Here is a 12,318-nt window from a genome sequence, read left to right on the forward strand (position 1 = left end):
ATATCATCATGATCACCACTGTTTTGAAAAGCACGAAGGCCAGTTAGCTTTCCTACTGTACACAGAGCCAATGATGCTTCGTTCTGAATGTTGTATGAAGTTTGGAAAAGTAACTGTAACAGGACAAAGGCAGACTTCAAAGAACAGAGGAAAGAATCAGTTAAATGGCATTCAGGTCCAGGATGTGATATACAGAATGAAAACGACCTAAGCTGGAGTTGCATTCTTTGGAGGATCAGGAGACAAAAGGTGATGTGCTTCAGCTTTTCAAATACTGGGAAGGTATAATGTGGATTCAAGAGGCAGGTTCTGTCAAAGAAAATGAATGAAAAAAAAATCTTGGAGGAAATGTCCTATAATAGTAAAGTAGTTGTGAGAACTAGAGTGACATCTGTAATGTTCTCTTCACCAACAGCATGCTTATGTAGTGACATGATTTACCAGAAGGATCTTTATTCAATGTTTTATTCATTTAGTGCATACTGGAGTAGTGACAAGCCTTTCCTGTGGAATCATAGAATGTTTTATTCACAGACAGTCTGACAGACATTACCAGAGGGATCACGGAATATTTTAGTCACGGACGGTGTGACAGACCTTACCAGAGGGATCATGGAATGTTTTAGTCACAGACAGTGTGACAGTCCTTACCAGAGGGATCATGGAATGCTTTATTCACAGACAGTCTGACAGGCATTACCAGAGGGATCACGGAATGTTTTAGTCACGGACAGTGTGACAGGCCTTACCAGAGGGATCATGGAATGTTTTAGTCACAGACAGTGTGACAGGCCTTACCAGAGGGATCATGGAATGCTTTATTCACAGACAGTGTGAAAGGCCTTACCAGAGGGATCACTGAATGTTTTATTGACAAATAGCATAGTAGAGTAGCAGCATGCCTTACCAGAAGGGGTCATAGAAGGATTTATTCACAGATAGCATACTGGACCAGTGTCACACCTTACCAGAGTGATCATGAAATGTTTTAATTACAGAAAGTATGCTGGGCTAGTGGCATGCCTTATCAGAGGCATCATGGAATGTTTTATTCACAGATGGCATACTGGACTAGTGGTATGCCTTACCAGAGGGATCACTGTGGAATGTTTTATTCACAGATAACATACTGGAGTACTGACATGCCTTACCAGTGGGATCATTGACAGGAGAAGCACTGAATGGTTTAATGTTACATGGTAAGTACACTTAAAAGACTGAAAGCAGTAGAAACAATTACACTGATTCCTAAGTCCACCTCAAGTCTTTCCTCACAGATTTGCTACAGCACATGAATCTGACTGCCCTTGGTTGCTTTCATTTCTAATCTTGCCATAATGAACTAATAGGAGATAATGCAGCACTGCTATATAAGGAATGTGGAATTGCAGCATGTATTTTATTAGAAAAACAAGTCACATTATATTCCATGCGTTATTGCCATGATTAGCTTTGTGCTCTTTTATATCACCCAAGAGCCTTTTTTTTAAATTGCTGCTGCATTCTTCTAGGATACAGCTTGGTAAATCTGGATCCAAAATCCCGTTTTACATTTCAGAGCAGGTTTGGAATACTCGTCTTCATATGTCCTTCTGCTTGTGCATGTATGGCTGAACAAATGAAAATCATAACATTTGACCTTAGTAATGCACAGATACATCATGTCAGTTGTACAATTTTTTCTCTTTATTCCATGTGCTTTTACAAGGATATAAATAATGACAAAAATTACAAAATTTGTAACTGGAAGCCCGAGCATATATACAATTGTATTAGTCACAATGAGGCCACTATTTACTCTTTCTTCATACAATCTCATTTTGGTACCTTTTTTTCCAGTGCTGGTTACTGCCAGTTTACTACATACATATATTGACAGTGAGGAGGCAAAATATATACAAGGGAACTCTGTGTTGTTCAAGTACTATAATACTGTAATAAAATTTCTGCCATCATCCATATAATTTACAATTGATTTATCAGTCTTTTCCCAAGCTCTTTTGGTCATCATTTGGCATCTGTCCAGGGATGACTTCTACTGATAAGCTTGGTAGAGTTATTAGTATACAAAAATAATTGACATTCGACAGCTTAAGACAAATTGATACACATTTCCATTAATAACTTTATATTAAACATTGAAAGGTTGCACAATATGAATACTTTAGAGGAGGGCAACGCAGGTTTATGATGTCACCAACTCCTGTAATGTTGCCTCTGATGGAGTATAGTATACAACAGTTTCAGTCTGGCTCCATATACTGCATGTTTTGTACCAGTAGCAGTATGCAGTGAGGCATAGAAAGGATGAACAACTTGTTTTTATAGAAAAATGTCTCCAAGTTTATCTTCTAAACAAGTGTATAAATGAAATGCTCATATGTCTTGTACTCCGAGGGAGCAATGTTATTACTGCAGGTAAAGACTTTTTCACAACTGTAAAAAGGAAAAAAAAAACAATTACTTTCTCTCTGCTTCTGTCACAGAAATCAATCATTACTTGCGGTGCTCCTCTGCCTTTCAGATGCAGTGCTTTTCTTTAATCTACCTCGTACTGCTTTTGCAGAGGCCAACACATCATTTCAGAACATCTGAAACCATTACCTTCAAGTGAAAAGTCTTTGTGCAATCCTGTGTCACATTTTAAAGCAGTTTATGCAGAGTAAATGGCTACATTTCAACAGTGATCCTAAGTCACTTTCTATATCCAAAGCAACATGGATGAGTACGTTGGCACTGTAGATAAAGCACTAAGTGAAGCATCCAGCTCACGCCTGGAAAAATCTATGATGCTACACCTTTTGTAAACAAGTATAGCTGTCACCTTGCTGCCACAACCCTAACCTCTTTAAAATTCCAGAAGTTTCTTAAAAATAACTTGCACCAGATGAGCAAAACATAAACAAAAGCAAGCCAAATGTTAAGTATTTCTTGCATTTTCATATCAAAAATGAAAACTAGCAAAGGGGCAATACTGTTTATATAAAATTCAGAATTCCCCATTAAAAATGACATACACATATGTATATCTGTATGTGTGTATATATATATATATATATATATATATATATATATATATATAGTGTATTTAAATATGTATATTACATGTACATGTACATATACATATACATATACACACACACACATACACACACACACATGTATGTGTATTTTTAAAGCTGCTGGTAAACCTTTGACACATAGAGTCTAGCCACATTACAAATCTGTTTTTCAGTAATGTTAGAGAAAGGTCTAATCTACTGCTTAATTGTCTTGCTAGAAGTCCATTTCTGAAAACTGTATCAATAAAGCATCTTAAGAGAATATTAGTATAGAAAAAAACATCTGCTCAGTGTGCATTCATTCAGGCTACAGATAATGGGCCTTAAGCAACACAAAAAGATGAAAAAGAAAGAAAGAAAAAAGACAGACAAAAGCATTGCATCAGAGCCCCTAATTAAGATCAGTTCTGAACTGCATTGATTTTCAGCCCTCTGACGAACTGCCTGCTGAAGTCTCAGGACACATCTCATTCATCACTGTCATTGCACTGCCACACCACCAGAGAAAAGTCAAAATGAACAGACAGCAGCCTCATGCAGTGATGTGAGTAAATGGAGTAAGGTCACTCAGACAGTGCAGTCTTCCTCTCTGCTGGGTCGAGAAGTATGGCCACTACAGAAGGAAGGGCTATGCTATGTCTGCTCAGTGTCCAAAGGCACACACAGAGAGGAGGAGGAGAAATAAGATTTATCTTTTTATCAGAAGATTGTAGTCTCATACTTCGTGTTAATTCCTCGTTTTGCTTCCTGTCCTGGTTCCACAATCCATGGTACGTTAGCGTGAGTCTTTTGCTCGATAACTAGGGGGTCTATCTGCTACAAAGAAAAGAAAAATGTGGCATTACTACATGGACAAAACATAATGCAGAGTACAAATAAGTTGATAACTTTTTGGTTTTGCTTTGGGAGCATGTGGAAGGATCGTGAGGACATATGACACAAGAAACACACTGGAAATACATGGATTCTATATAATTAACAAAAAATAACTGTCTAGGAATATATAGTGGCAGGGATATGAAAATGGTCTGGGAAAGAAATAAAACTGAAACAAACATGATAGATTTAGTAACCCAGCATTTAACTATGTTGACACTCTGTGGAAGGGTGGTACATCTATTAAATAACTATGTAAGATATTGTTCATGCAAATATTAATTTATTTACATTAACCATTTATGGAAATAGACCACCCAATGTGAGATGCAAGAGCTAAATTAATGTAAGTGGAATACTACTTCATCCTATTTCCACAGCTGACTGGGCAGAACTATTGATGTATGAAAATACATGCTCCAAATCACTGGGAAACTTTTAAACTCTTCAGATGTTCTAAGGTTTCAGTTTGCTATCTTTCAGTTCTCATGATGACTTTCTAACCAAAGAATCCAAGCTTACATGCAATGATTAATGTCATCCATGATAACATGTACAGTGTAATTCAACATTATAATTCCAGAAGGAAGAGACAGATGTTTAAATTTGAGCATTTTTTTGCAAAAAGGGACGACATGCCTGTAGAGTTCAAAATTGAACAAATTAAAATGCTACATGGTATGATGCTTAACTTGAGGCATATTTATGAACATGTAGGAATTGGATGTGATACATATGTAACCATCTAACTCACACACATGGAGCCACACAGTTTTACATGTGTAGCTATGTACTCCTGTAAGGAACATTCATACAAACGATTGTCTATACAGAATCCTCAGATTTAAGTTTATTAGTCTGTGACTAGGCCTTTTAACTTTTATAGCACTGACAGATATTTTAGTTACACAACATAGAGCCTAGATCCTATTTCACCTCATTTACATGTTTGCTGTAAGACAGAAAAGTGAGAACTAGGGATGTGCATTTGGAGCGCAAGTATAAATTACCTGCCTTTCTTTCTGAACAGTCAAAGGGGAAAGCTGGTATCACAAGTGATCCTACTAATCTAGTAATGTAGAATCTACTTGCATACAATGCCATGCAGTGTTGAAAAAAAGTAGAACTTGAATCCATTCATCCATCCATCTTTGGTCTCCCAGGAAGAGTCTACAGGATTAGTGGGACTAACCTGGTCAACAAAGTATGACTGCATAAATAAATAAATAAATAAATAAACAAACAAATAAATATAAATCAAGTTCTGTATAGTGTTCCATATGAAGGTGCATACATAATTCTTTAAAGCCCAGTTTGGAGTTGACTTAAGGTCAAATACATCTTTATAGAATGGTCCTTAGCTCTTATTTGGAGACAGGAATAGAAGATGAGAAGGAATGTGATGTTTTTTCACTTCTACAGAGTCCCCCCCCCCTTATTTTCATAGTCAAGGCATAATTTCCTTATGGAATTACAGGTCATCATCTACTTGCTCAGTATGGCACATCATGACACTGGGTGCCATGATGCATTGGCTATTTCATACTGGTGATTTATATCAGACAAAATTCACACAACCATTGGTCACCCTGCATGCCCATATGTACTGAATCCTGATCTCCATCTAATTTTTCTTTGTGGATACTACTATCAGCTAAGAATCCTGTGACCTATGCAGTCTGTCTTGTCTTTTTGTTGGCACTTACAGTACTTCATGTCTTATATAATCATCAAAAAGTTTACTTTACAGTCTCCTGTGCTCATTCCATGCATTACTGGATTCAAGTTTTGGATATTGCTAATAAATGGTGTTGCTGTTCTGTCTCTCCTTCATTTCTTCAGTGTAACAACATATTCTCACGTCACCATGGATTATCCTTATTTTAACTCAGTAAGACGCTGTCCAGTTCGATTCTCAGCTAGAGCGTCTTCTGCATGGAGACATGCGTGAATGGGCGTACCTTCATTGAAGGTTGTGCATCAGGCCTGGCAAGCCAGTATATACAAATCAACTGTCAATCATTAGCAGACCGGAGTTCCGCTGTGGCGACCCCTAACCAGGAAAAGCCGAAAGACACAACAACTATGCAGTATCATTCATGTAATTTCCTATCACATGAAAGCCTCTACCTGTAACAATCTGCTGACTGCTCTCAGATACTTATTGGTGCCTAACATGACATCTCCTGTCCTGCAGATGGGTGCAATTTAAGAGCTCTGTGTTTTTCCTTGTGTCTTATACCACATGTTAAATAGTTTTGTCTTTCTCAATTGTAGTATCTGTCTGTCTGGACATGGATATCTACATATAAATGTGGCACTACAATACTAATCTTAACATGGGGGTATACTCTAAGAAATACCTTATCAAGGAACTGTGCTCTGCAGCATGACTTATGATAGAACTGCCTGCAGCATGACTTACAACAGAACTGCTTGCATAATACCGTAGTAGTACATTATTTGCTCTAAGGCTCCTGTTCCATGTGCACATACTCTAGCACTCATTGCATTGTAATTCCTGACTGTGAGATAAGTGCAGGATGACCATGAAGAAGTTAAGCTGCCTTTTACATTTAATTTCCTACATTTTTTGCCTATAACTAGTCCTGAGCATAAGTCAGTAACATTAAGATGGGTAGATTATTTCTCATAGGGTTCATAGGAATTTTAAGGAAACAGAATCTTGCAACCACACACACCTTGCCAGTGCCCACTTTTAGGTCATACATCCTTTCTCTTGGTGGACTAGGCCAGTTAAGCCCAGAGTGAATTTGTGAGTTCCCATCCAGTCTCATTTACAGGACTTAAGTGTATCACATTGTTTGATCTGCAAGGGCAATCTGTTCCAGAGGTGGGGTAGAAGATGGATGATAAATTTGTCACTTCATTGTGTTTTATTTACTTGCTCATGGTAATTTAGGTCACTAGTTATGATATTTCTGAAACTGTTGCATAACTATTAGACTTGTAGAGATACATGTGATCTAGGACAGCATGGTCTCTAATGGCAGTGTAGGCAAGGCATAGATAGATCTTCCCTCAAGAGTTTATATGGATAAAGAGATAGTACTTTCCGTCTGTCTTGGTAGCTTGGGGTCTTTAAGCTCCTCGTCTTCTTAATAAGGAGCCTCTGGTGTCATTTTTAGTTGTATAACATGCCCAGTAAAATACATTCTGAAAAGAAAGATTGCATACCTCTCAACGTCTTAGAACAAAAAATCTGGACAAAGTCTAAAAACATGGGGACAGATTTTAAAGATTGTTCTTGTAAATTTAGAAATGTGTTAGAATAGCAGGATTTGTGCTATCATGCATTTTTTGAAGGATGTGAAGTCTGAAACTCAAATGTATGGTATTATTTAGTGACTTCAGTCCACAGTGATCTGCTAGAAAATCACAAATTTTATGAGAAATATACCAAATATATGAGGCAAAAATCTGGACATTCTTTGAAAATCTGGACAGTTGAGTAGTATGGAGGAGTGTACAAAATAACTGGTTTAATCAGTGCTGAATATGAGGGAGCAAAGACCTCTTTAGATCTGGAAGATTCACCCATGAGAAGTAGCTGCGTTAAGTAGAAGGATTTTCTGACTACTGTTGCTACCTGATGATCAAATTAAAGGGAAGTATCCGCCCATAATCCAAGGTCTCTAACTATATTTTAATTTTGAAGTGGGATATTTTCTATTCTGTATGCTGACGGTACGTGTTGTCTACCAAATGTGACAATATTTTTTTTTGTATTTAATTTGAGCCCATTTTCAGTACACCTAGACCAGTAGCTGGCTCAACTTGCACCAATGCTGTTACATAATCTGCAGCCAAAAAAAACAAACAAACAAAAAAAACAATATTTTGTATTTAAAAATAGATATATCACACATGATGTACTGAAGCAAGTCCTTCAGTCTTGGCAGCAAAACCAATATTTCACTTCTATACTGACATTCAGAAATGCCAGTATGGAAAGAAAGTCCTGTACTACTCTACCCACTGATCAGCATTTGCTAAACACATGCCTTAGCACCTTACAACTGGGGGTGGCTGCCCTTTCACCCCACCCTAGCTACACATCTGAGTGCACCAGTTATTTATATGTGTAAGTTCATGCTGACAGGTTGGGATATCAGAAGTGAAATTGAAAATACCTCCTTGTGTGCAGTCATCTGCAAACTTAGTTTCCGTTGGTCTTGGTTTCCAGTCTGGAGATCAGAAAAGTAAATGCCAAAAAGAAGGTGTTCCAACACTAAGCCTTGGGTGGCACTGATCACTGGTCACTTTCACACTATCTAATGAGGCACCTGCCACTTTCACTTTGTATTTATGTCTTTTAATCAGTTTACTCTTCATATTACCACACAGGAATCTATTTTCAAGCATTAAACTTAGTTACAATGGCTGCATGGGGTATTGTGTCAAATGCCATGGCCAGGTCAAGATACATCATGTGAACATCATGACTATAGATGACAGCCTATGTAACCTTTTCAAAGAAGTCAGTCAAATTTATTGGGCAGGCTCATCCCTTGACAAAGCCAATCTGCTGTATGTCAAGTCTAGCTAGATTTTTGATATTATAGTTCATAAGTTAGGCTAAAGTATGCTCCATGGCTTTGCAGATGAGACATGCAGGCTGATGTAGACAAGATACTTGTCTATTCAATGTGAACCTATGTACCTTATGAAATATCCTACTTATAAAATTGTACTATTTTTAGTCTGAATGTATTTTTATCTGCATTTTTATCTTTTATCTGCATTACAATTTTATATTTTATATTATTTTTATATCTATGTCTTATTTAATTTTCCATTCTTCTTGTATATGTTGGAGCTTAACCCCCCCGGGCCTCCGCTGTAAATGGACTTTGATCCAGTCGGACTATCCAGGTCAACAAATGTAAAATAAAAATAAATAAAAATAAATGCATCTATAATTCTGGAGGTCAGTGACATGGCCTCCCTTGTGCTGTGGCATCACCAATGTGGTGTGCCCTACTTCAGGGGTAAAACCTATAGCTCAATTTAGGTTAAGGAGGTTGGGGATTGTCTCTGCCGGGACATGCTTAAATAAACACATATACTGTCAGGCCCCATGGAAGATATATTTTTAGTCTTAGAAAACACCTTCAGTGCATGATCCTTTGTGATAATAGGGGAGTTAAGGTATTATAAGGAATGTATGGACTATGGAAAGCAGTCTGTCATCACTGGACATGATGCTGGGAAGCCTCAGACCTTGATAAGGTTATCACATTTGAAAATCCTGAATTCCAAGATATTAAATATAGGGGCTTTTGAGATTTTAGAGAGAGATTTTGAAGGTGAAAGTCACCAGTTTTTGGTCCAACTTAATTGAGGAAGGACACAGAATGGGAATAGTACAAGAAGTGGCTACATTTCTAAGGACAGATTGTGAATATTATGTACTGCAGTGGATTTGTTAAGTATATGATCCAGGGAGTTTTAGTTTATTAATAAATCTACATTAGAGGTACAGACAGCCCAGTTTATTGAAGGTTTGCTGAAGTCTCACAGCGTAATGGAGTTCTTGTTTAATGGAAGTTCACCAAGTACGTTTAGGATTATTACACAGTTATGAAGGGACTTGGAGGATGTCCTGAATACACTATAATTTTACAGTCTGTCCTATTCAGATTGTTGTGATATGGTCCTTTAAAATGTGGAGACATCACCACAGCTTCCATTGGTTCTGAAGGCTTAGTAGGTGCAAAAGTCAGGTATGGAGGGACTACTTTCTTTACATTTAAGCCACATGCCAGTAAACACACAAAAATGGATGTATTCCAAATGTAAGAGAATCTCAATGTCAAGCAATTTGTTGTTGAGACCTCTAGCATTGAGCAGAGCCACCTTAATGTCATCTAGTCTGAGGTTTAATATGATTGTTACACTGCTTGTCTCTGCCTAAAAAGGCACTATGCAGGCAGCAAAGGCTTTAGCCAGCATGTGAAAGTTTTGGAACAAGAGGTGCAAGTCATCTTTTGTGAATCAAGTTGGACTATCAGGCATCTTATCCCTTGTTAAGACATATTGGATGACCCTGGAATAATAACCAGTTGCTGATACCAGTTATCATTTCTGAATACCTAGGCATCATTTAGTACCAAAGAGTCCCACAGTTTGATTAATCTGCATGTCCTCAGCTCTGTATCAGGTAGACAAAAATGTGATGTTTTTTGGCTGTGAAATTATCATTCAAATGTCCAGTCAGAAATGGAAAATGTGCCACTGGTGGTGTAGTTTGGTAACCAGACTTCACAGGAAAGAACCAGCATACCACAGGTTTAACAATAACGATATCCAAGTACTTCAATTATTTGCATACAATAATAATGATTTGTTCTATTCTTTAAGACCGTAGTCCTTTCCAGTTTACCTGCTACTATTATGCAAAAAAAAAAAGAACAAAATTGACTACAAACTGATTATTTGCATGGCAATAAAATATGCAAGAACTGCTGATTGTGTTTGTTTTTACTGTACTTTAAACAGCAGGGAATTGCTGATTAATTCTGAAAAGTCTTCTAAAACTACTGCCTAGATTCATAACTTTCTTTATTTGCAAAAAGCCTCAAAAGCTGAAGTACACAAAAATTGCTAGCATAACCACATTCTATCAACACTTCATGGGGTTGGTTCCATCAAGAAATTGCAGTAAAAAAAAAAAAAAAATTAAAGTTTAACTCCAAAAAATATGCAATTCAGGTACCCAGAAAAAGAGACGAATAACTCCACTGTAAATTTATTAACGTTAAGCACTTTCACCCAGGAATCCCCCAAGCTTCATCAGAACAATTTACAAAGCATTTCCACTCACTTTTAAAATACATGTAATCACTTCAAAGCCAATCAATGAACTCTTCCATTACCCAATAAAACCACCCATTTAACCCTTCACAGTATAAAGTATGCAATATACATAGTGTTAATGTTAAAAGGAATAACCTTCAATAAAAATCAAATGAACATACAGTTTAAAATACTGACAGTTCCATATGTTTAATAAGTAATAAACAAAATAAACTAAGGTATGATTTTAAAACCACTTCCAATTCCATAACAACTGTATGGAATAACATAAATTACTACAAAATAAACTAACACTTATAACTTTGCTGCACTTAACCTGACACACTATTAATACTTAAACAATTGTTTAAACCTGAGTCCCTTGCCACATCCAATTTTAATTGCCCAAAAAGTTCCTTATACTCAAGTTTGGCTTCCCAAGGTTCTCCCCTTGGGTCTTGTACTACTTGTTCTATTATATAAAATTTAAATTTACTGCTCTCACATATTTTATGATGCCTGTATAGGGCATTGGTGTCTTTTTGTTGTACCATGTCATATAGATGTTCATATACACGTCTCCTTAATGGTGTCTCCGTTTTGCCTATATAAAAATTGGGACATTGTTCACAAATAGCAATATATACAACCCCTCTGCTGTTACAATTATAATGTCATTTGGCCTTCAAATTAAATTTGGAACACACATCCAATACGCAGTAGAAGTCCACTGAAGGTAGAGCTGAAATAAAGGAATGTAGTTTAATGTTAAAATCCAACACCGATAACACTCAAAGAAAATTTCATAAATAAATAAGGAAATCTTTAAACTTTTCTAAACTCTCTGTCCAAAAGATAATAATGTCATCCAAAAAAATGCTTATAAAGGGACCAACAGTTATTAAATTCACTGTTCAGCACATATTTGTTTTCCCACAGTCAAAATAATATTAGCCTATGTGGGGGCAGATTTGGCCCCCATTGCCACACCTTTTGTTTGCTTGTAAAACTCACCTTCATAAAACATGTAGTTATTTTTTAAGATTAACTCCATTAATATTAGGCAATTGGTAAAATCATTATTGGAAAAATTACCATATGTGCTCATTGCCTCTTCCAACCATTGAAGACATATATCGAGAGGGATACTACCAAACAAGTCCACTATGTTGTGTAATAAATGTTATCCCTTCTTGATATAAGTTCTATTATATAAAATTTTAATTTACTGCTCTCACATATTTTTTGATGCCTGTATAGGGCATTTGTGTCTTTTTGTTGTACCATGTTGTATAGATGATGTTCATATACACGTCTCCTTAATGGTCTCTCCGTTTTGCCTACATAAAAACTGGGACATTGTTCACAAATAGCCATATATACAACCCCTCTACTGTTACAGTTATAATGTCCTTTGGCCTTCAAATTATTGCATATTTTTTTGGCTGAACTGTGGAACTAAAATTTAACTCCACTGGAAAGATTGCGAAAGGAGCAAGATAGCTCATCATCATCTTCTTTCGGCTGTTCCCATTAGGGGTCACCACAGTGGATCATCTGT

At 36.7% G+C, this 12,318-nt stretch overlaps 1 protein-coding gene across 8 annotated transcripts in view; it reads right to left on the reverse strand.

Moving 5' to 3' along the window:
- Positions 1-1,664: 1,664 nt before the first annotated feature.
- The window catches only part of ANKS1B (ankyrin repeat and sterile alpha motif domain containing 1B), a 6,771,497-nt gene continuing 6,760,843 nt past the window's right edge, over positions 1,665-12,318 (reverse strand). For 5 of the 8 annotated variants that reach the window (XM_044087908.1, XM_044087910.1, XM_044087909.1 and 2 more), the window contains 2 exons: positions 3,784-3,878; positions 1,665-2,436 (listed from right to left, as the gene is read on the reverse strand). In XM_044087908.1, the coding sequence (XP_043943843.1) occupies positions 2,352-2,436; positions 3,784-3,878 (180 nt within the window). In that variant the 3' untranslated portion in view covers positions 1,665-2,351. Of the gene's footprint in view, positions 2,437-3,107; positions 3,879-12,318 lie in introns of those variants that run through there. The other 3 variants (XM_044087912.1, XM_044087906.1, XM_044087907.1) reach the window with 3 other exon arrangements.

Source organism: Protopterus annectens, chromosome 11.part0, assembly GCF_019279795.1.
Source record: "Protopterus annectens isolate FY-2018-M chromosome 11.part0, PAN1.0, whole genome shotgun sequence".
Lineage (NCBI taxonomy): Eukaryota > Metazoa > Chordata > Ceratodontiformes > Protopteridae > Protopterus > Protopterus annectens.